The following is a 26,106-nucleotide window of genomic DNA, read 5'->3' on the forward strand; positions in this document are numbered from 1 at the left end:
TGATATGTTATACAGAGCAGACAAGACCATTGGGACTCATGCAGATTCTGTTAATTGTTTAATAATGTGAATAACCTCACCTTGAATAAATTTTTATCTTCAAAGGGCTCACAGACCAATTTTTCTACATTTCCACCTGTGACAAAAGTGAGCACCACTACAATCATCAGCACCCAGGAGAAAAGAAAACTGAATCCAACACCACTGAAAAAGAAGTTGAGTAAGTTTTTGCTTTATAAAAACACATTGTGTATACATATATACATACACACATACATACTTGGGGCAACAGTGAAGCCAACAGTTAGCAGTTATAACAGAAATATGAAAAATGATTGATGGTTGAAATAGTTCTGTTTTCCAAATATGTTCTTGCTCTCTGAAACACCTTAAATGTTTCAGCCCTGTAAAGTCCTCAGCTAAAATGCATTTGAAACCTCACAGTAGCATTGTGAATGCAAATTGTGTTAAGAATTACATTTAAGAGACAAAACCATACAATTTTCTTTTTAAAATTCAACTCTCTAGCCTTGAGCTCTCAAAAAAGTTTTAGACTTTCAAATTGCAATCTTCTCCTGTACCCAGCAGAAATGACATTAACCCACTCCTAGGCACTTTTCAACCCCAAACATCCAGAAACACTCTCAGGTCAAGTGTTTCTTGTCTTCTTGCATGGCTTCTTTTGAAACTTTGAACAAATATTCCAAGTCTACTAGAAAGTTATGAATTTCCTCTAATATGTTCTACAACCTGTCCGCAGTTTTTGCAGTTTCCAAAGGGACTTGCACAGAAATTCATTAGCCACAGCACTCGCCTTCTAATGGCAAATTCAGATCTTTTATCCTTCAGCACTGATTCTCAATGAAAGAACAACCTCAAATCCCCAAGTCCCTCAATGCAAGTATGTGAAATCAATATTCCTATCTTTCTCAGCAGATAAACCTAGGCAACAAATCAAATTCTTTTCATAGCTATGTACTTCAAAAACTCAACCAAACCAACTTTCTACCTTTATTTTCCTTTTCACTGGTAAGTGTAACTTACGCCATAAGAAAGTTTCCTCCAGTGTTGGAAATGCAGCCTCTGGTTGTTGGAGAAGCATGTTTATCATACCCACAGGTGCCACACAGCAATCCAAGGTAGTAAAAGACCAGAATCAGGACCAACATGCAGCACAGAATGAGACAACCCAGCCACCTAAGGAATAAAAGATAAAGTTCTTGGTTATTTTCACAAGAAAAACACATGGGGACCTTCAGGAGACATCATGCAATACTATATTCCCAAATATAGCAGAACCACACTTGTGGTTCTGTTTGAGCAACCAGTGTCAGCAAAGATAAACTTATTTGTTTACATTAGCATGTATTTTGGGCCAGCACACACTCACACAGGAAAAAGGTGTTCCCCAGTTAACACAGGTGAACTGTGCTGAAGCATCAAAGTGTTCCAAGTGCAGCAAACAATTACTTAGAAGAAGCAGATGTTCATACAGCAATTTATTCAAGAATAAATGGAGAAATTTAGGAATGTGGACTGGCCATTGGTCCTGAAGTACATAATTGCTCTTACTGTGAGGCTTACTAACATTTGCACACTGAGTTAGGTTTGTAATTGTAAATAACTACATTTAAGACTGTAAAAACCAAGGCTTCATGTGTCTGTGCTGGACTGCTTTCAACATATGGAACAGTTAATGGAACTTGATCAGGAGAAGAATCATGGACAGGAAATTAAATTTCATTTTTATTGATTACATCACGTAACAGTTCTATCTGTCCAGATATTTGAAGCATATCCATTTATTCACACAACACATCTATCCTTTCATGCTCTCCCAATGCCCTCTGCACTTCTTTCTCCCTTCTGCTGTCACTTCTTCGGTTTTTATTTTTTAAGTTCCCTTTACTCCTCCCTGCACTTTTGTAAAGAAAAATCTGTAAAAAAAATACTGCATGATCATTACAGCCAATAAAAAGAAAAACATGAATGCTGACAGGCATATTTATAAATGAACACTTATTAAGAACTACAAATAATGCACCTGCAATTAAGAAAGAAATAGCTGGAAAGTAATTTGGAGAACTACGGGCTTATTGGTTTCATTTGTACTTGAAATACTGCTAGGCTAGGTTTGACAAAACCAGGTATTTAAGTGTTGTATAGATGGGATATAATCTCCTGTAGCAGAATAAAACAAAATATTTATTTGATTAAATGCAATATGAGCTTCAATGAAAATATCAATAAAAGTGTCAAATTAAGGTTCATCACAAAAACTGTCAGATAAAAAAACCTAGAAGTTCAGTTTTCTGTTCACTTTTATTTATCACAGAATTAAAGTCAGCAATACACATTTTGTAGCAGTGAGACTGCTTATGACAAAAACACAGAAGCAAATATTGGTCACAAAATCAACTAAAGTATTAAACAAAATGTAGGGAGAATTTGATGGGTTTGTGGACAGAAGTTACTAAATCTGGACCAAGACAGATTGTATTGAAATTAAAAGCTTTACATGTCAAAATACGAGGTTACTCAACAATAAGAGATACAGAAGTCTCAAAAAGTGCATTTGTCTCAAGGTACAATCAACCAAAAAGACCAGTACTACACTAGTAGGGGCAAGCATGAGTGCACAAAGATATACAACAGAATCCCTGCTACTCCTGTTCTGCAGTACAAAAGGTGAAGTCACAATGGATTGGCTTCAAGGTCTCACTGGTCCTCTGCCCTCACAATTTACCAGCAAGCAGATAAAAATCATCCTGGCCTTATGAAATAATCAGTTCCTTTGGGCATTATGTCTTTGACATCTACCTGTATCTATCCTCCCTGAAAAAGACCTGATGGTCTACAGAGTAGAAATTAGCTCTTGCTCTGTGGTGAAACAGCAGTCAGTTAGTGATTAGATGTGTTTTTCCCTTTTTCCAAAATGCCAGTATCAAACAACTTCTCTACACATCTTTCCTTCATTGTGTTCATCATTAACAGTTTACTTGCCTTTACAGAATATTAAAAATGACAAAGTATTAACAACAGGTAGTGCTTCAGTCCTGCCTTCTTTCTGGTACATACCTGTAGAAATCGTACTGCTCCACTATTGGAAAATAATCTTGAACATATGCCTCAGTCTGTGTAAGATGCACCATCAAATCTGCCAAAATCTTCTGAACAGGGAGTGCTCTCGTGAAGGTAGTAATATTTGAACCAATGGATTCAAGCACACTTTTGATATCTAAAAGAACAAACATATTTCACTATTACAGATCCACAGAGGAAATTTACATTCCACATATCCATTATAAAATGCTATTAAACCATTTGCCACATGTAACAAGCAGGCCATGAAGACAAGTGTGAGGAAGACACAAGCAGGCAACAAAAGCATAAAGCTTCAAAGTAGCACAACAGCATTTCAAAATGCACACTCTGCTTTTAGCATTCAGTTTAATGATTCAAGATGCAGATGTGGAGCCAAAGTTCTTCCTCTTTCCTCTTAATATAATGAATGTGTCAATTTTTATCTAGCCAACCTAAATCTTGCCTTTCATGCAATATTGCAAATGGCAACACTAAGCAAGACAATTAGCCACCAAGTTTACAAAGAACAAAATCTATTTAAACTCCATGTCTTGGGAACACAATACTGTGAAAGAAATTGGACTGCCTATATGGAAAACCTACACTGATTATTGTCCATCTTATTAAAAGAGATTACTTAAATAAACTGATTCCAATTAGTTAGCAACACTCCTGAGGTAACAATCCATTAAGCCATTTTCCCCTCAGATTATGACCAAACATGCTACCCTCTACCTATAGCTTACAGAGACACTATTTCAATACACAAAGACATGATTAATTCACTTACTATACATATAATTTATGTGTAAAATGAAGTTTCTCTATACTCTTCCCTTCCTTCAACTAGAAACATACTTGAAAAAGCACAATGTGTAACTACAGGCTGTAATTTTGTAGTAGGCAACACTTCCTTCTCTCTCAAAACACAACTGGACAAGCCTTTGTTTTTTTTGATGATTACTCCTCATATCCAACCAGGTAACAAATCACAGTTGTTTTAGCAGTTTACAGATAAGTGCAACTTTTTTCTAGTAAACCTACTTATCTTATTTGCTTTTGTAACTCAAACTCGGTTTTTACACAAACAAAGCCCCAACAATTTATAAATAGATAAATTAAGATGCTTTGTCTGTGTTTACACATCTCAGATATGAAAAATTAGTAAATCTGCTCGAGATTTCCTAATGAAAAGCATAATATCAGTTTTAGAAAACTGGCTCATTACAGGCAAATTCACACAGTACACTCTGCTTATATCTATACTGTGCTTTAATTTGCCCAGGAGAGGAAGAAAAAAAAAAAAAACAACAAACCAGAAAAACTTACAAGGAACAGCTGCTTATATATAATGCAGAACAGGTCCACAATGCAAGAACAAAAATTGAAACAGATTAGTATACATATGCTATACTGCCATACAGGTACAGTCAAAGAGCAGAAAGTGTAAAGCCTAAGCAACAAAACAACTGAGACAGCCATTTAAGTTATCCTTAAGGCATATATCCACTTCCACTTTGCCATCCAGCACATTTTCATACAGCAGCAGGCAGGGTCAGCTTTTCTAAATCACACTCCTAAATAAGTCACAAACACATAGGTCAAGGAAAATTAGCTCTTCAACCAAATAATGCATTAGTGTGGAGTGAGGATCCCAAGATTTCTCATTACTTGAGTAGTAAAAAGCCTAACAGATAAAACTCCTCCATAAAATACCACATGGTCTATTTTTAAATTTAATTTAGAGTCCTCATCAACAACACAGTTGCTTTCTACATTTTTTAACTCTGGCACTAAATTTAAAAAAAAAAAGTTTCACATTTCCATTTTTAATGATATTTAGCCAAGAAAATGTATTACCAATAAAAGGAAACAAAAACATTAAAGAAAGTGAAAAGTTAGTTTGTCGTCACCTGATAAAATGTTCCTGGTTTGATTCACCACCAAGTCTGGAGTATCATTAAATGCTGCATAACCCTAAGAAGAAAAGGGGAAAAAATTATGGCATATTTCTCATTGTCAAACTGCTTGCAGTTTTTTTTCCTTTTATTCAAAAATCAAAAGTACACACATACTAAAATGTAGATGGCAATACTAAGAAAAATATGGTTTTATCACTGCATATTAGAAAAGGCAAAAACCAAATAGGAACTCTAAGCGTATTTCAGATTTAGTTTTCCAGAAACTATTTCCAGAATATTACTTGGGGGGGGGAAAAAAAATCTATATTTAAATACATATGAAACAGTCAGAGATATTTCTAACTTTGCTGCCTGTCAGATCTAGCTCATCTTAAAGCCAGAAACACACATATGAAGATTCACCAAGTGAAAGGAGTTACCCTGTACCAGTCTATAGAGCACCTCCTGTTTCCAAACCTATGCCTTCCAAACATGAAATGCATATTATAAACAATGAAATCCAATTGCCTCTAAAGGCATTGCAATGCCTTCTTCAGTGAGAAGGAGAAAGAAGGGGTCTACACTATGGGGACCAAGCTCAGTAGCTCATTTGGACAGAAAGGAGAAAGCACTGCAGTAGATACTTGAAGCCTTACTCCCTGCAAGCCTGATCACTGCAGCAGCAGAAAGGGGGTCTCAACCCCCTTCTTAGTTTGAACCAAAAAGTGGAGAGCATGCTACTGCATCCATGTTTCCGTCTTTTCATTTTTTAAGGACTGTTCATTCAAGCAGACAACTTGCAAAACATTTTAAATTTTTATTATCCTGGAGATACAAAGCACTACATTCATATTTTCAAGTGTTAAATCTTGGCCAAAACAATGAGAGATATCCAACCATGAAGCAGGTTGAGGTGGCAACAAAAGAATTCTGCTTGAGAAACAAAGAGGAAACAAGTGATACACATATCCCAGTTTATTCATTAACAGTTTAAAAATCTGTCAAGAAACATACCTTTTGAACCAGACTAGAAAGGTCTATTTTAAGGACATCATTGACCTTTGCAAGCTGTGAGCTCACACCTGGCAACTGGGAAGAAAAAAACATGACTGAGTTACATCAAAATAGCTATTTCGCTAATTCAGTAAATATTTCAAAGTTAAGAGAGAGGGTAAAGAAACTAAAGTGATCTTCAGGAGAATCTTCCTAAACACCTGTGAAAACTCTGCTGTATAAAAGCAAAGCTTAACCCTCAGCATTTTTGGGAGGGCAGATTATTTCACTACCCCCAGCACACACCAAGCCACTGAGCTGCAGAAATACTACTGGGGCTTAGTCAAGGCAATCACAGTTTAAGAGTCTGAAAAATATTATTAAAAGATCTTACCCCACTAAAATTGGCATTGATGCTCAGTTGCCCTAATGAGTTCTTGATAATATTGCAAGTTGAGGCAGCCTGAGCTGCATTGCACGCAGAGTCATTGAGGGTGTTGCTTAGGTGCATTTTAACTTCTGTCAAGTTGGCATGAAGTCTCTCTGTTCCCTCTTGCAAAACCTCTACAGAGACACTCACATTTTCCAGTGCTTCCTTTGTTTCTCTGATGGCTGCAAACATGGGAAATATTTTAAAGAACACTTTTGTTAGAAAGCAGCCTATAGATACAGACAAGAAGAGAAAGTGTACATGCATAAATCATATGATCTTCTTAATGATACTGATTTAAATATTGCCTCCCTCTCACAAAAACCCTCTAGCACAGAATATGTACTTACTGCATATAAAAATACACTACTTATCCTTTCCTACAGAGTAATTGATGTGTTCAGGTTACTTTTATTGAGATTTCATCCACTTCCTACTTTTCTAACCTCTATCTCTCCTTCCTCTGTGGTTTCAGTAAAAAACCTTAACACTTGGTCATTACAAACTAAAAGCCTATATCCACCAAATTGTATTTTCAGGATTTTCCTTATAATCCAACTCACAAATCATATAGCTGCAAGATGAAAGGTAAGGAGATCATGTTCCATCAGCCAAGCATTACTGAGTGTTCAACACTGTCTGGCTTTAGATTCCATCCCAAATGCACCAAACAAAAGAAAATGAAAAGGACCCCAAACACTGAACAGGTGTTTAGTACACAAAGAACCACACAGACACGACTAAGAATACACAATACACGTGGTTTTTACCTTTGATAGCCCTTTCCACTTTGACTTCAAGACAAATAAGAGAAATAAAGCAAAAAAAAAGGAGAACGATGACAAATGAATGAGAAAGAATTCATGGGTATAAAAAAAAAACAAAAAAAAAACCCAAAGTGACTCAAGTTCATGGATCCCTTCTCTTTGCTCTGTAAGATATATCTGATTCCTGAAAAAAGAAGCCTTAAATGGAAAAATAATAAAGAAGTATTTTCTCTAAAGGGAATTTTCTCTAAAGAATGAGCAATGCCAAACTCAAAGATATAATGAAGAACTGCTGGTTTGTACTCTCACCCTGGCAGTGCACAGGAAAAAATCCCTGACCTGCTAGAGACTAATCTGCAAATAGTTATGCCTATAATAATTATACAACTCTAAAAGGACAGTTTTCCTAGTCTCCCTTACATTCAACAGAAAGGGACAGCAACCAGAGGGAGGAAATTCAGATTTCTTCTCTATTCAAAGACTGCTAAAACTAAGTATCAACAATAGCCTATAAATGTTGATTTAGCTTTTAAATGTATTTATAAATCTTAAGATGTCTGAAATCCTCCATTTGAATGAAATATCCAGGCATGTAGAAAAATGCTAAGTTGACTTATGGTATTGCACAAAGCTATCCCATGCTGTGCCTGTTTTACCATGGCAACAGAACATTCTACACCAACATGCACATCTTTACCTCCTGCCATTGTCAGAGCTGCATCGAGTGCAGGACGCACTTCTTTTCCCAGCTGTTCCTGAACTCTGATTCCAAGCACAGGTCCAACATCTGTGGTAGGGAGAGACAAAAAACCCAACAAATTATACACCACCTCAATTTAAACTCTTTTAAACTGTCTCAAACTACCTGTTGCTATACTCTTAATTTAACAAATACATGTATTATGCAGATACATATATGCATGCTTATATATATATATTATATATACAATTTCATTTATACCTACATATACATATGAATAAATATATGTATATTACTGAAATTTTTCTAAGGCCTGACAGAACTTAAGTGACAGAAGATAATGCAGGGACACAGTTCTGTTTCAGCTGCCTATAAATGAAAGAAGTAAATCAAAATATGGTAGAAAGTATTCATTAACACCTGACTACATGGGTAAAGACACACTTGAGTTTCAACAAACCCCACTGCTTTTATTACTATTTTGGAAATAGGATTTTTTTCCACAATTTATCTTGAGGAGGTCCAGCACCTAGACAGGAATTCTATGGCACATTCTTTCACTACACACTGTGTTTTCATAGAGAAAGAGAAACTAAAATGTGGATTCCTTTCCTTTTTCCTGCTCCTCATGTATCCAGCAACATCAAGGTCACCCACAAGTCAGACCTGGCAGTCAGCTCTGAAATCCCTTAAGCACATTAAGCCCCTGCACCCTCCTGCAGTACATCCAGCATGGACACTCACAGCTCAGCTACCCCCACCTCCAAACCCTCCAGCCACAAACAGAAATGAACCTTTGCTCAGCAAAGTGACAGAGAAACACTGAGTAGAGTTGGGTGAAGCATTTTAATGTGACCCATCCTTTAGGTAATCAGCAGGTCCTCTCCATTTCCAGACCACAGTAAACTGATTTTTCAGATGCTTTCCTTTTGATAGGATGGGAATGCTGCATGGTACAGAAGCATCCCTTACTGTCAGCACTATCATGTCTGGCTTGGGATGAGAATTTCTACCAAGCAGAAAACACTTTTCAGCATTTCCTTAGGGTGGGCAAACTGAACTCTCTACAGCTTTCTAGAGATTTCTGCTACTGTTGATTCCCTTAGGAAAAAATCCTTCTGTAACCAAGTGTCACACAGTTATTTCTGGTATTTCAAGAAAATAAAAGCTATCTTTATTTGATGATTGCTCTCATCACAGTCCCGTTAGGTTCTGTTAGCTAACATTATAAATTTGCCTTGAGAACAAACAATCATTTAATTTGAAGTTTCAATTTGGAGTGGCTGGGAAGCTTCAAGCTAATACTCAGAATACAAACATCAATTTTTTATTATTATTGTTATTATCAGAGACTTAAAGATTACATCTATTTTTTAGACCAGAGTGTTCCCGCTGAGAATTAAGTAGGTAGGAAGACTACTTAACTACTGCTAGTACCACTTTCACATGCATATTCAATATGCAATAATGCCTTACACAGACAAGACACATTAACCTCAGGGTATGCCAAGTTGGCTGAACTGAAAACTACTTTGATATACATTTTTAACCTACAGAGAAGCAGATATTCTAGGCATGAGAATTAATTTATTGTAAGTCACACAATGCCACAGATGCACAGTTTGATCCCAGCAACAACCCTTGAATCCAACAATGCACACCTGGATGCATTTATTAACACCTGGTAACAATGTACCCTGAATCATTATGTGCACTGATTACTGTCATCCCTTTGTATTGGGAATTTTGGAAAGTGGATCTTAAATTACAAAAAAAAAAAAAAAAAAAAAAAAAAAAAAAGTCGGTTTTCTCATTGTTTTTTTTTTTTTTTCTTACTGAGGGCTTTAAAGGTGATGCCTCATACTGTAACTGTGCTAAAGGGGAAAGTGCAGCATTTCTACTTCAAGTTTTATCTCCTGCTCTTCAACTGCTTGCTCTGAAATGGCAAATACATTAAGCAGCTTTAGAAAGAAGATAAGCTTATACCTCCAGCTAAATAGAGGACAAAGGTAGAACAAGAAAAATAAACAGAGATCTCTCATTGGAACTAACACAACTGCTAGCAGCTCTGTTCGTTGATATTTGACTCCAGTTTAAAAACTGAGGACAAATATTCCAAAATATTCCAAACATTCCAAAACTGAAAAGGAAAATAAAATATTAGCCTGACTTATTGGATAATAATTCAATAAAATACTTTTATTTCGGGAAATACTATGCATTATACCAGCTGAGACATTTTATGTGAAAGGATTTTATTCTCATTCACCATTGAGAACAGCATTTCTACTTGAAAACCATATTCTCATAAATGAAACTTCACTTTGCACTATGAGCTAATTACATTATACATTGCTAACCCCCTTTAAATAACAGTACTTACTATTTAGGTCAGAGAGTGCTTTATCCTTGGTTGTGTTGTACTGGCTCACCAAGTAATCAATTTGCTGAGAAGAAAATTATTTTAAAAATTATTAAAAGAATGGAAAAAAGTAACACTTTTGAATGTGTCAAATAGTCACTGAAACAGTCAAAGTATTTGTGCAGCCCCTCCAAACACTGGCCTTCTACTGTTTTCAACTATTTTATTTGCTTAACAGAACTTAACTGGAACATCTACTTAATTGGAACATCTCTGTGGTCAATGATTCAGCTCAAAAATATGAAGTAGCAGGAACAGTGGCCTTATGGAGGCTTCAAGTCAGTCAGGCCAGTTGGTCTCCTTGCTCTTCAACTTTGTTATTTGAATTTCTGGCGGCACTAGTTCCTCCTTCATGGAAAGGAATGGCATTGATGCTTTGAAACAATTCACCAAACAAACAGATTTGCATTCTGCAGCCTCTCAGAGCTTCTCTTGTGGAAAGGAGTTGGTTGCTCTGTCTTAAAACAAATAGTTTTCCTTACCCCCAAGTGGATTTGGCCCAGTCTCAACTTGAGCTCTACCAAGGCACAGTAATAATATAAACCAGCAACTCAGTTACCACCAGATCCTGGGTTTGGAAAAACAGGCTAATAAAGAACCATTCCAAGTGGAAAACTTACTCTAATTTTGAAAAGACATTAATTGATTTCTGCATGTTTAGAATAATGCACTATGAATTCTACCCCAACTGAGCTGAAGTGGTATAGAGGTTAATGCACTTCACAAAGGATTCCCAATTTTAAGCATGATTCAAATGTGTTCCAAAGTGTATCTGGCCTGCAGCCTCAAACTTTCTGTGAAATAAAGAAAGAAAGAAAAATTCACCCTTGAAACAACCTATTGATCAGTGAATCAAATTAAATGACAAATCAGGAAGTGGACCTCCTTTTTTCTAAAATAGGAGAAAAAAAAATTGAGAGTTTCTTACTAAGAAGGCTGTAGGTATATTTTTGCCTATTTATTGCTTTGGTCTACCTAGGTTAACCAAAGGACTAAAATTTTGCAGGCCTACAGGTTTTGCATTGTCTCCAGCAATGTCCCAGACAAAAGGCAATTCTGTATAACTAATAGTGTTATTGCTCAATACTCACTGTCTGCAAATCTCCTGTGACATGAACTCTTAACACAGGACTTATTTTTCAAATCCTCTTATATGCTGTACACACCTCATACTGATGAGTCAAGGACATCAGTTTGAATTTCAGAGCTTTATAAACAACTAGCTGAATACTAGAACTTTTTTTCAGAAAACTGTAGTTCTTCTCCTTTCCTCAAGAAATTCTTACAAATGCATGTGTATACAGGATACTCATGCACCTTGTCTGATAAAATGACTCAGGAGATACATCTGATGACTGCATTAATACCAAATCTAAAAAAGAAAAGGTAATAATCCCACACTGAAACTAAAAAACTACTGAGACTTTGACTAACCTCTGGCAGAAGTGTTCAAGTCGTGACACTTTTAATAATCAGGTGTTTTTATTAACATTTAGCTAGCATCTATTTTTTCTCTATGAAAGTAGTTACTTCTACATAACAGATTTTCTCCTCTGAAGTTCCCACTGTCAGCAGCACACTGTCAAGGGGACTCTGGTGGTTTCTGATGTGACTGGGTTGATCCTTCTGTGCCCAGCATCACCTCCAGACTGACCAAAAGCACTCTCTTTCAAAGAGGGATTATTGGTATGACCTCCATTCTTGCCACATACATCCACCACCCACCTGTCACAACACCACATGCAAACAAGTTTGGGGAACAGCTCCAGATAGGAAAACATTTGAAGCATTCACCAAGATGTTTCCTGTTCTCACACAGCCCTGGCCAGCAGAAAAGCACCCCAGAATTACTGTGACTGAGATGCTGCCACACTCGTGGATTCCACATAACTGCATAAATTCCACCTATTTCTAATTTATCAGTCAAAAGTAAAAAGATTAATAAAATTGAATTCAAATAATTAAATCTAATGAAAGTCAACGTTAATAGAAGTGTCAGACTTTTTCACCTCTACAAATTCACAAAGAGTTGAAATGCACATTGTCTACAAGTCTTCCTAACTCGCTTTTTTCTTTATTCCGACACAAAACACGATATGCAAAGGAGTTCTTATGGAACTCTATGAGAAATTTGAAAGAAAATATTCTTTTCTGTTCAGTATGGTACAGTGTGACTCTGGTTTACAGAAAACCAAAATATTCCTGGAGAAGAAATTATTGTGGCTCTGTCACAGAGCCCACAGAAGTCTTCTCAAAATATAAGGAAACAGAAAAGTGCAGCAAGGAATCCAATTTCCGTGTCATACTAATTTTTTATAGTTTTTCTTTTAAAACCTTTTTTTTCCAAATTATTTCTCTTCTGCATGTGATCTACACTAGTTCAGTAGAAGCACAAGGGCCTACTAGCCCAATACTCCTGAAGTACAGCTCAGATATTGTTCAAGGAATGCTGATCCATCAGGATAACTCCCAGGCACTTATTGCAGTGTGAAAATACCTTACCTTGCACCATTTATTCTATTTAGTGAGATTGACATACAAAGAATAAACAAAATACTGCAGGTGTACAGAAAGAAAAAATTATTTTCTGCAATATTTCTTATTTATACCTCTCCCTCCCACCCTCATTCCCCATAAAAAATAAATTCTTTACCGCTGGAGTGTCGTTAAGGAAAATTTTCAGGTCTTTAAAATTACTGTTAACCAGTTTCTTTGCTCCTCGGACTTGGTTAGTTAAATGCTGGTTGGCAGCATATGCACAGAGCACTCCAACACTACAAAGAATAGAGATAACAGGTATTTGTTAATGTAAGTGCACACTCTAACATATCAAAAAAATTATAGTCAAAAAGAAAGTGAATATTATCAAAAGAAAGAAAGGTCTCCATAAATTACTACAAGTTCTCATATACACCATGGGCAGACTATAAGACTAAGTCAAAAGGGCCAATATTGTACTAATAATAAAAAAACCCCAAACAAACAGGAAAATCAATGTTACTCCAAAGTCTTCTGAAGTTATTTATGTACAGCTACTAATCCATTTGCATGGGTACTATCAGAAAATGTGTATAACCTAAGCAAATTGTATGAGACTTAGAAACATTAGGCTCTTTCACAAGAATCATTAACCTTGATACAGCTACAAGCAAGTTTGCCAGTTAAGCATGAAAAGTAGTATTTTTCATCTGCTAACTTCAGCAAGATTTATTCATAACAGAATTTACTTACATAATTGCATGGATCATCCAAAAGCACACAAAGTCCCTATTAATGCTAAAATAATATGCATTTCCTGATACCAAAACAAAAGGTGGGAAGTGAGCTAGACTTCTTGCCAGCACTGCTGCTGATTATTTTCTATTTGATCACTCCTCACTGTAAAGTTCTAATTATGGCACAGCAGATCTACACTAACAGTATGTTAAAGGGCAATTAAAAGTCCATGAGAGACTTATGAAAGATCTCTTATTATACATGAACCTTAGGTTTTTGTTTAGTTTAGGTGTAAAACAGACTTAAAGAGCAAGATGATTTTAAACATCTCACACTCACAACAGCTAATCTTGCAGACAAGTACCAGAGAATTCAAGAGTAACCACCAGAGTGGTAACAGCTTCAAAACCAGGCTGACTACAAACCCATTTGATGGGCTAAGCACTGACTCTGAGATTTCACCAGTAGAAAGCTGAGATGCCCTCACCACAGGCAGGATATTTCACCAAAGGACAGGCACTGCCCTGAGGCTGCAGTCAGGCATGTTACAGACAATTCCTGATTGGCACGTTTTTTAGGTCTCTTACTTTGTATTGCAATTCAACAGCTCCATACCAGAGAGGCAGTATCCTGAAAGGCCATTATGGACACCCAAACACAGGAGAAGGGGATCACTAACACAAATGGTACTGGACTCCTGCCCAACTGTCACCCTTCTAAAGCTGGGGTGTCAAGAGGACTTAAATACTAGTATTTTTAAATAAGACTTACAGAAAACCTAATCCAGACTGTCTATGGGGAAAAAGATACATGGTAAGTATAATTCTTGCTCCAAAGAACATGCATTGGAAGGGAGCCATAATGCAGCCACATAAATTAAATGACGGAGAGCTAACAGGTACCTAAAATAACTCGATCTGTATATCCTGACAAGACAGAACAAACACCCTGATTTATAATGCTCATCTCCTTCAGTGAATCAATACTAAAACTTCAACTTTATTTTGCTCTTCCAGACAATGTAAAGGCATGTTCTCCTCATAAAACTGATAACATGTGCAAGAACTTCTTTCTCTGAAAAATACTCTCTGAAAGAAAATTGTAATTTCAAAGCAGGTCACAGGGAGAAACAGCAGAACAATTTGTTACAGGTCAGATCTATTATGATTCATTCACTAACATTTTTCTCAATATCCAAAAATGGTCATGACAGGATGACCCAGATGGACACAAAGAAGTTGCTTCTCTACCCAAATGTACACAGCTGTGTCTTTAAAACTGGCTGTTACTTAACCTCCCAAAAGTCACTAAAGAACAAAGGGACACACATTTATCCTCCTCAACCTGCAGCAAATGGCATAGTTTTATTGACACTATGACCAGCACTCAAGCAGACACTATCATGAGCTACCACTCAAGGAATGAGAACTCAGAATGCCTAAATACCAAGGAACTGAGTAACTTCCAATTCAAACCATTCTATAACTCTATGACAAGCATAGTAAACAGCTTTGTTTTAGATATAAGTAATACATTATTTCTTTTCACTCTACTGTGATGGCAACTGCTATCCAAACATTTTCAGCTTTTCTTTGCTAATCAGAAGACAAACTACTTTTCCTGGTAGCTTGAGATAAACGTATATATTGCTCCGAGGCTCAGAGTTTATAACCACATCCCTTAGACAGACAGCATTTTTATGTCCTTTCAATTCTATGCTCAGAGATCTGAAAGGTCAACTGGAAGCTAAGAAAACAGTATTTTGTAAGATCTCATCACAATCATCTTTCTCTTCAGCTTCCTGAATGGAAGGAGTGGGAGGAAACAAGATAGTGGAGATACTTCATGCAGTGAAGGTACTCAGAACAAGTGTAACTATACTCTGAATGTAACTAAACAAACACAACATGAGAGGAAAAATCTATTTATTATGTAACTGAGCCTTGAGTCAACATTCAATAAGCAGCTATGAAGAGAAAGTCATAAAGCAGGAATGAAGAAGACATGCCACTTCTGTAAAGGTTAACAAAATTGTTTTGACAAGTCTTCAGGAGTCCAATATTCCACACTCAAGTTTCTTGTCAGGTTTAACAAATGCATACAAATATTACTAAACCAGCTGCAGGGGGGAACCCAAACTTTTCCTTTAGCTGAACTTGCAAAAAATTTCAGGTGACAAAATAGAAAACCTGAGCTCATTTAGATATTGGAAGAATAGCCCCTTCCTTGCTACAAGATAACGAATTTAACAATATCATAGGATAGAAATTTCTGTAACAACTTTTCCATCAATTCTTTCAGATACTATTGATTTCTGAACAACATGCATTACCAATCCTACAAAGCCAAGAGGAGAAATGTGAAGCCTGATGAGGTACTTGCCAAGATGCCAAACACCATTTACTTCCTCCAGACTTGGCTTCCCCTAACATCTATTACTTCTAAAAGAGGTTATAACACAAGCTTTCTTGGAGGCACAGAAAACTGACTATGTGGTTTTCTATATGTGGTTTTCAATAATCAGGACACATTCTATTACCTGAAAATTTGTTATTGCAATTCATACAAGGTTCCTCCCTTGCCTTTATAATGTACAAGAACTAAAGAAATTACATTTCTTTCCCAGAGAAAGCACGTTTGCCTAAGCTTGCAGATGACTAGTGAGTAAGATATAATACCATGTCTCTGTCCCTGAACTTTCAGTTTACATTTGAAGAAAAGCATGTAATTGTTTTTATGGTAAATCTGGAATATCAAATCCACCTAGCTATGTCTTTGATAGATTATTTCTACATCCTCTACTCTTTAGCAACAGAATCCTAGTTTGTAGGGAAACATTCACATATAAAAGCTATGAACTACCAAAAACACTGCAGGTATTTTTGACTCAATCTATAAAGAAGTATTTCAAACAGAAAGCACATGTACTGAAAAATGACACCCTGAAGGCCTACAAAGATAAACAATTGCATATATAATCACAGGTTTTCTGATTTCTTTTTTATACCTCTCCTCGAGGAAAGTGTACTTCTCACCTTAAACCACACCTGCAGAAAGCAGGTCTAGCTGGAGTCTTATTTTAAATTGAAACAAAAAACCTCAAACTTCTATTTCCTTTACACATCACTTCAGTAAACTGAGATTAAAACCTCATTCTTATTACCACAGCACTACATCAGTTGAAAAGTGAGAATAAATGTTCATCATGATTAAAATCTACTGGCTGAAATATCTAAAATCTGCATGAACAGCATACATATCATTGTCACCTTGCATCCTGACACACAACAAAACCCATCCCAATGCTACTAGAGTTTTCTAGAGCTGTTGCCTACATACACAGTCCATTGCAAGATCCACAGTGTTTCCACTACCAATACTCTCCACTGTGCATTTAACCTGTCTTTCCCAGCCAAGGAAAGACAGTTTGAAACCATTTTTCCATATCAAGGACTGGGAAAAAAAAAAAAAAAAAAGAAAAAAATGGCTCAATAAGAGAATCCCAGAATGTCTAGCACTGCAAGAGACAGGGAAAAGATGGAGAACATACACTTAGATAGCAATCCTGAAGAAGGCCACCTCTTTGAAATCCTTCCCAGGCCTACACTTACATTCTACAGGAGTGCCTTTAAAGCAAAGGTGTGGCTTCAGGGTACTCTGAGGCATCCAGCCTTACTAAATGCACCTTGTGAAGCAGCACAGCTCAGGGTGAAGGAGTCTGTGGCATTCCAGTCACTTGGCAGGGGTTTTGGATACCTACTCCCAAAGAAGGCCTCCCCTGCTGCATGAACTTGAAATTATACCCAAACAATGACAGGACCTGAGTTAGTAAATTCACTGCACATCTCAATGTAACCCTGTATTAATGGAGATCAAGTTTTCACTCTTTTGGCTCTGCCTGCAAGTAGCCATAAGCATTTACTCCCACAGGACTAAACTCTTCAGGTTATTGTCACAGTTTACATACTCAGCTCTGGCACAGTCCTTGAGAAGTGTAATTTTTTGGGAAGAATTACAGGTAAACCTTCCATCTAAGCTGAAATTGCATAGGAACTTTGGGCAAAAGTAGCTAATAAAGTTTCCACAAATCAGTCACCACAAGGATACTTTTTGAGTACAGTACAAGACATGTAGAAACAGTTTTAAGTAAATCTCAGGTTTCCTCCAGTATTTTTTGTTAGGGCAATGACTACCAGTAAGACTGTGCTTTTGTGTTACAGCACAGCAGTGAGCAACCTGACATGGGCTTAAATAGATCCAGGCATGGCATCTTCTCATCCCTTGGTTAAGAAGATTCAAGAAGGGCAGGAGAATCTCTTTGACTGCAGTGGGCAGTCAGTCTGGGATCAGTAGCATCAGCCTTGTAAAGTTCTAACTTACACATCACTCACCAAGAACAGAGCAGTATGAGACATCTCAGGTTCTCTATGGGATAGGGACTGAACACAGGACACGGTCTCTCATATTCACAAGTGTAATGTAACATTCTGCAACTGCTGTTTTGAGACCGGCAAAAATGTCATTTCCCAATACAAACATTATTATTTTGTTTGTTTCACACCTACATTCTGCTTGGGTAAGTACATAATGACCTGTGGATAGCAACAGTGGCAGCATTTTTTATAATGCAGTTACATTTTCTTTAATAAGCAATAATAGTACTTAGTCTAATGAAATAATTTCTGCACCTGTAGGCTAACACAGCAATATTATTTGTCATATGACACTGCTAAGTAAGCGCTATACCAAGGTTATTGTTCTCTTTATCACACTTGCCTTATTATTAAAGATGCAACAAAAAGAAATGTTGCAAAACAGCTCCTCTGACAGTCAGCATTTTTCTTCTGTCTTTGATGCATTTCCCCACCACAGTTGTCACAGCAACGACACATACAGAAGCAAAGTCCCACAAGAGGCAGTAACAAAATAAATAGCAATCCCAAGGCTGCGGAGACTATAAAACCGATTTCATAGTAGATGGCCTGCAATTCAGACAAAAATAGTGGTAATAGAAGATATCACACAGTAACTGCAATCAATATAGAGCAAATAATTAAAAATCAAACTACATACTAAACCATCTACTAAGTTACTGAGGTTATGAACTTGGTGTATTTTATCAATAATCGACAACTTTTCTAACAAAAAGATACGTAACATTCTACATACTGACAGCTAGTAATTATTTCACTAGAGTATCAGCTAGGCAAACTACAAGAGAGTGCTAAGAGAGAAGCAGGCTTACAAGAAATAAATGTGAATCAATGCAATGGAAACAGGTTAAAAATGAACACATCTGAATTCCCAGATGACAAATTTACTGTTTCACGCATCTGTTTCCAAAAATGCTCCACAAATGTCAGCAAGGCTAACTAGAGGAACACCTCATCAGAGGGAAATGGAGACTTCGTTTTTTCTCCTTTTTATTCAGTTAAGAGTAGAAAAATTCATCTGAACCCCAAAGGGAAGTATTTCACTGGATGATCAATTACAACGGCTAGGGTTACTCCAAAGTGCTGAATTTAAAACTGCTTAGGGACTGGAAAACATCAAGAAGCTGACAGATTTTAAGATCTCTCAGGTAAAGACATTCATTCTGCTGCCAAACAGCAAAGCAGCAGCAACTAAAAGGATGCTGGCAGGAGTGAAAGGGGATGGTGCAATGCAATACCCTGACTTGCCTTCACACTGCAAGAGCCCTGGGACCAAGGAGCTGGGCCAGGCAGCCCTGGCAGGGAGGAAATGTGGCTCCCAGGGGACTGCTGTGAGCTGGCCATGCTGTGAGCTGGCCAAGCTTCTGCTCAAAACATAACCCAGCTGAAACCAGACCAGGGAGGTGTCTGTGCACAAAGATGTGGGCACACCCCAGGAGTCCTTCTTCCCTGATAAATCTTTCTCCTTTCCTTTCCACATCTTAGGAGAACTAACTCTCACACTAGTACTTTGGGTCCTTTTTTTGTTTTACAGATCCATCAGCATAAGGGCAGCCTGGCAGCAAAAGGATGAAATTCAGGCTGCATAACTGTCCTGTAAAATAAGTTACAATTTCTCACAAGATATCAATCATGCTCTAGTTCCAGCCTTGCTGATGCCCTTCCTCACAATAACTAATTACCAGCTGAGCCAAATACAGCAACTACCACCATTAGCAGAGTTGCAAATTTCTGCCCTAATTACCAATTCTAGGATGAAAACTACTCTTTTAATTATTATTAACTGCTTGTTAAAACCTGTGCTTCCTTCTGAAGAATGTGAACTACAAGCTTGAAAGAAGAATTTGGCTTAATTTTGCAAAAGAATCACTGTTTTCTATATAGCTGAACACTTCAAAAAGTGTATGACAGCATATATTATTTTAAGATTGGTTAGATGGAAAAATAGTATCTAAAGTAACATTAAAAATGGTTATGAAATTTTAACAGGAGCAGTGCAGACATGGTTAGTTTCTTTTCAAAGCTGTACATCTACCATAAGACATTACCTGAAGAGTCAGGACAACATTTTCTGGCTGTGGAAGTCAAAACAAATGGAGAATGTGTATAATACACAGGCAGCATGCACAAAAAACAAATCCCGTGAATAATGAATTATTAACTGTGACTAGACCATAACAATTAACAACACAGAAACAATAACAACAACAAACACTAAAGTAAAATAATGCACAGAAGCACCATTAAATAATTATGGAAAAATATTTACAATAAAATACATAGCAGCTATTTTCTGGTTTCCCTGGTGAATGAAAGGAATCTAGGATTTGTCCAACAAATACTTTCACCTTAAAACAATGACAGACCAGCTATTTCTAACTGAGCATCTATTTCATGTAATTCCCAATGTATCTTGCAGAAGGCCAGAGACTGCCTTATTTTGCAGTATGGCAATTTCTTCATGAATTCTACCTGTCATAACTGATATTATATTCTTGACTAACTTTTTCTTCTCAGTGCTTATTTTATTTTAGTAGTTCCAGGAGCAGTTTTGGGATCATACACACATGATACACAAAATTCACCCTCACTTTTAATTAACCATATAAAGGTTCAATTTAAATTATTCAAAAGAAAAAAAGAAAAGGCACTCAAGAGAGACTTAAGAAATCTGTTTAACAGTGCTTACCTATTTTCTAATCTGTAAAACCAGAAAAACGCTGAAAATTAAATATTAAATGACAGAATTTCAGAAGAACCCAATTTCCCCTTTGTTTTCACAATGGAAAATTAATTTGTTGTATTTTCCTCTTCACCTTGGCCTGCCAAATTCCCAGCTGACAGTGCTTTCTCCCTTCTCCTAAGTGGAAGTAAAGCAGACAAGCTAAAGATGGCAAGACCCCTCAGCCCAAAGTCTGATGTGTGAGAATCAGAAATGCTCAAGGTTTAGTGATTTATTTATCAGCATCACACACATCCTTTTGAAACTTCTACTGTACAGTACTACTTAAAGTGCTCAAAATCATATTTTGTACATATTAACATATTTTCTCCTGTATCAAAGAAAGGATGATTAACACTTCCCCTCCCTTATTAATCTGGTACCAAGTATGATTTTGAACATTTCCAGCACATTTCATCAGCCTCCCAGCAGAAGCCAAGCAATGGCAGCAGCAGTGAGCTGGCTCCCCTGAGCAGGCATGGCTCAGCTGCTGGGCTGAGCTGGCAGACTGCTGCTCTGGCAGGACAGGGGGAGATGTTGATGGTTACAGTCCAACTGGGAACACTAGAACACACAGTACAGAAGTGGGAAGGGCCTCCTGGGTCTCTAACACATTCTATAAATAGGTTTTAAAAATGATACAGAGGAATGACAGCAGAAATGTAACAGGATAAATAGGAGAAGCAGATTTCCTGTTCCTGCTGCTGAAGGGCTGTTCTCAGTTCTTGGTGAGCAAGTCTTCTTCTCACATGTCCATTTTAGCCCCCATGCTTCTGTGCTACAACTATATTTTGCCTAAGAATCAGAACCTTCTTCCTAGTGCTTCCTCTCCATATGTATTTTAAAACAGTAACCAACACCCCTTATCAATCTTTTCCTAAGCTAAGCAAACCCTTCCAGTTTTGTCTGAAGATCCACGGGTTTCCCAGATCACCATAATGGGCACTTCCTGAACTCATCCTAGTCTGAAATCATTCTCCTTGAATTTGAATGATCAAAACCACAAGCAAACACTTCTAACTACTCATTCACACCCTTCAGCAACATTCACACTTCTCTGTCTCCATTGGAAATTCTTCCAGGGGCACATCTTCAGCCATGCTGGCTGCTTCACAACTGACTCACTGATGCTTCCCTCTTCTGAAGCACACTCTACTTGTCTTGATGTATTTTAATTTCCCAAATTTGTTTCAAGGTTTTGCACTATATTCAGGTCAGAATTTGGACTGATGAGTGCCCTGTATCTGTTCAGTTTTTTAAGCACCCTAATATTTTAACTGCCACCCTATATCCCCTATTAGTCTCAGATTTCTCATGACTTACATACTAGTTACTAAATACCCTGCTTGTGGTCAGGGATACCATCCAAGGTCTAACAGTTTTGTCCTGAGACTCTCTCATCCAAGCCCTACTCTTACATTCCTCCCTGGGTGTGCAGGAATAATCTGTGATGCACCACTGTCTACAGTCCCACCAAGCAAGCAAGCAAATTGAATTTCAAAATAATTATTTTCATTATTTTATGCAGATACACATAGACAATTTACCTTTTGATAATCGCCCTGTGTATTTCCAAACTGCTGCTGTGCTAGTTTTCTGATGAGATCTGAAAATAAGCAAGAATATTCCACAGTTTTAAACAACATAATTGATAAAAGCAGAGGAAAGAGAACACTATGAATTCTGTGTTAGGTTGGCAAGATGGAATTAAGAAAAGCAATCAACAGCATAAAAAAGCATGTAAGTGTCCCCATAAATCTGTCTAGAAACAACATTTCTAATCAACTGTGTGTTTTATGAGCTCACAGGAATGTAGCCAGGTTGTCTATCAGTTAACCAGTTGCTACTGAATTACAATAAAGGTTTTCCCTCTGTACCACAGGTCTTCCTCTGTACCATAAAATCATCACTGAAAGTTCATCACATATGTATCAATTACTTGGACAATCTTTTGGGTATCAGCTTGGCCTCATGCTTATGCCAACATGCATACATAGACACAGCATCAGATACATAATGTGCAAAACAAGCATGCTAATGATAACTTTTTGACTGAAGGGTACAAAGAAGAACCTTATCATGAAAGCATTATCCCAATCCTTTTCTCCCTTTTTATTTTTGTATTTTCTTTTTTGATCTCTGGATCAACAGAGGGTATGTAACACCACCAAAACAAATCAGCCTAACATGTTACTACTTACTGTGCTATTACTATTTACTGTGCATTGATCCAACACTCACTCTAATTCATTCACAGTATAAAAAAATACAGCAATCACAAAAGAACAGGTAGGAATTAAACACAACTAACAGCACCTTCAATAAACCCTGGCAGCTGCAACAAAAGGATCTCCTTTTTGGAGCATCACTGGACAACCATTATTAAGGTTTTGACAACCCTATGGAAACTAATTTGAGAACTGTGGCTCCCAGTCACTTCTGTACACCCTGCACTTGAAGGAGAGGAGCACTCCAGCTCTGCAGCCCCTCTGCCCCAGAGAAGCACCGGAGGCCATGGGTGTGCTCCATGCTAGGCAGTGTAAAAGCAACAGTGTTTGGATGTTTGGGAGAAATAATTGACCAACCACTGGTCTCCTGTGCTGAGGAGGAAGCACACTACACCTCAAACAGCTCAAGGAAAAACTCTACTCCCTATGCTCATACAGAGATGGACTTCATCCTACTATTGTCTTGTTTTCAGTCTGCCCATGTGCAAATTAACATAGCTAATAAACAATCCCCAGTAAATTACCTAACCTGGAGATTCATAAAGGACCTGAAGGTGTAAAACTCGACTGTTCACCTCCCAAAAATACAAGGCCTCTCAGAATTTATTGTAGCACTTGTGAAGTATGTTCAGAAAGTTCACAGGGGCTGTGATCTTGTTCCTCTCTCAGCCCACACAGGGCTCAGGAAAACAAATTCCTAAGCAAGCAGTGTCCATAGTTCTCCTCCCTCAACCTCCCGCAGTGGGAACATGAACTCGACTGATTGAAGAGATACTGAAAACTTCTTCACAGAAAATGCTGAAGGAAAGAAAACACACAACAGCAAAGCACCGACTGCTGGTTTAAGGCAGGCAGTCCCTGCAAGGGAGCTGCAGCCAGCAAGACTGCCAACTAAAAAAATTAAGATCTGTTAATGCATCAGTGAAGTGCCAAGCCACAAACCATTCCTTGCATGAGGAGTACACTACAAAACACTCAAGAGAGTGCTGGTGGACATAAGCAAGGAGTCTATTTTGAGACAACCTCAAGACTATACATAAAGTACAAGATAAGGCTGAATCCCACAATAAGAGAAATAAAACCAAAACACACGTGGAATAAGCACCTGGGAAGCACAAAAGAGTTATGAACCCTGCAATTCCTTTCATAGTCTGCATCTTGAGAGTCATGAGACTGCTGAAAAAAAGGGCACACACAACTGTAAGGGGAATACCCAACTGAACCACTGCTGCAACTCTGAAACATCTCACACACTGGGACCAGCAGATTCCTCCCTGCATCGGGACCATCACAGGCAGCATCTGTGTTTCTCTGAAAGTTTTACTAACAAGGAGATACAAGTCTAAGTGAGGCAAAACTGCACCAACCCCAAAGACGTGATTCACATTTGTTGTGTGAATTTTTTTCTTATTCAACAGAAGTAGCATTTCTTTCTTCCCACTCATTTCTATGCTATGCAAATAAATGTAAGAAATATGGCCGCATGAAATAATAAATGCAATAATTTTTTTTACAGCTACATTTTTTTTCAGCATACATGAAAAGAGGTAACATAACTTTCTTGTTTACATATTGATTCAACTATTTAGCGTTGTTTGACAGCCACTGATGAGAAACTGGCCAGCTTCAATCAGAATATGATAGAGAGGAATAAAAAGGAAAAGCTTTTGTGACCCTAAGTGCATGAAGCAGCACAGACTGTGAGCAGGTGATTGGATGCAGGAGCCAACTGCCCAAGATTCTGTGGCATCACTCTCCTTGATGCTGCTCTGAAGGCAACCAGAAGAGCCCCCAGAAACCTGCTCTCATTTCCAGACTTCTAACTTCAAAGTTCATCTTGCTTTGGAAAACAGTTGGACCTGATGATGTCTGAAGACCCTTTCCCATGTGAATTATTCCACAGTTATCCTAATCATAATGACTAACTTATTTAGTGCAGTAGTAAAAACACTGCCAGTAAGCATGTAAGAAAGCAAGATTTTATTATTGACAAAAATGTCCTTTGATACATTTCCTACTTTTGAAAATTGGTACAAGAAAATCTTAGAAGTATTGTCTTTTCCTGTTTAAAAAATGAAGGCATTTACTCATTCTTCTAGTTGAGTGTCTGTCCCAATAATAAATGAGAGTGTCTGTCCCCATAATAAGTTAAAAATTAAAAAAAACAAATCAAACCCTCAAACATGTTACATTAAGTGTTACATACTTGTAGAAACACACACCCATAACCACACTCACACAGATTCATGGACCTCTGCAGGCATACACTATGCATATGAAAGTACTACTCAAGAGAAACAGAATAGCTGAGATCAGAAGGGACCCCTCAAGATCATCTAGTCCAAACTCCCAGCTCAGGCCAGAGTGACTCCCCCACGGGTTACTTGGGGCCACATCCAGGCAGGTTTTGAGTATCTCTAGAAGAAGATACAATACTTAAAAAATAAAAAAACCAAAAAAAACAAAAAAAAACCCAGACCAAAACAACCCAAAACTTGCTCTAACTTCTTGTGAAATGCCTAAACTGCTCAGAGTGTCCCTGATCCATAGTTTTATTTATACTATTTGTGTATTTTATAGCCTGTGAGTAAAAAAAATGACAAGTCAGCCTGAATACACTATGACAACTTCCGCAGAAAATAGCACTTTATACTTCTTTTTGAAATTGAGAGACTAAATTTTGTTCATCAAAAAGCAAAACATCTTTAGGTTTAATAAAATAAGAAAGTCTGAAAATCGTTACGAAAGGTTCCCACATGGATTGAGTAAATTTAATAGTGAGAACACTACAGGTTACATGCACAACACAAAGGGCTGCTACACAGCCAATTTTTTCTACTGAATTTTACAAAATGTGAGACTGCCCTGCTGAATAAAAATTCACTACTTAGATTACTTTGCAATGGTTTTTCAGAAGTAACGCGATGCTCCAGGTGTTTTTCCAACCAGGCAGCACACAGTGATTGACCAGTCTTTACCATGAATTTATTATTTCAATAACTTTCAATATCAACATGGTTAGACATATCCTCATTTGATTAATTTCAAATGAAATGTGGAAGTTGTATATATTCCCACTAAAACTACTTTTGGCTAGATCTGAATGCAGTTACATATCTGTAGGCACAAACAGGCCTTGGTGAATTCGCAGCACCAAAATCCTCCCTGCTCAGATGATCCTTAAAGATCCCTTGCAACTCAAACCATTGT

At 37.4% G+C, this 26,106-nt stretch overlaps 1 protein-coding gene across 5 annotated transcripts in view; it reads right to left on the reverse strand.

Annotated features, from left to right (window-relative positions):
• PROM1 (prominin 1) overlaps window positions 1-26,106 on the reverse strand; it is a 58,719-nt gene that overhangs the window by 14,684 nt on the left and 17,929 nt on the right. For 3 of the 5 annotated variants that reach the window (XM_079307420.1, XM_079307422.1, XM_079307423.1), the window contains exons 3-14: window positions 22,216-22,274; window positions 19,995-20,021; window positions 18,290-18,495; window positions 12,951-13,071; window positions 10,259-10,322; window positions 7,873-7,962; window positions 6,373-6,590; window positions 6,000-6,074; window positions 4,998-5,061; window positions 3,079-3,238; window positions 1,045-1,197; window positions 81-204 (exon numbers count right to left, since the gene is read on the reverse strand). In XM_079307420.1, coding sequence (XP_079163546.1) covers window positions 81-204; window positions 1,045-1,197; window positions 3,079-3,238; window positions 4,998-5,061; window positions 6,000-6,074; window positions 6,373-6,590; window positions 7,873-7,962; window positions 10,259-10,322; window positions 12,951-13,071; window positions 18,290-18,495; window positions 19,995-20,021; window positions 22,216-22,274 — 1,361 coding nt within the window. The remainder of the gene's footprint in view (window positions 1-80; window positions 205-1,044; window positions 1,198-3,078; window positions 3,239-4,997; window positions 5,062-5,999; window positions 6,075-6,372; window positions 6,591-7,872; window positions 7,963-10,258; window positions 10,323-12,950; window positions 13,072-18,289; window positions 18,496-19,994; window positions 20,022-22,215; window positions 22,275-26,106) is intronic. The other 2 variants (XM_079307421.1, XM_079307424.1) reach the window with 1 other exon arrangement.

Source organism: Erithacus rubecula (genome assembly GCF_903797595.1).
Source record: "Erithacus rubecula genome assembly, chromosome: 5".
NCBI lineage: Eukaryota > Metazoa > Chordata > Aves > Passeriformes > Muscicapidae > Erithacus > Erithacus rubecula.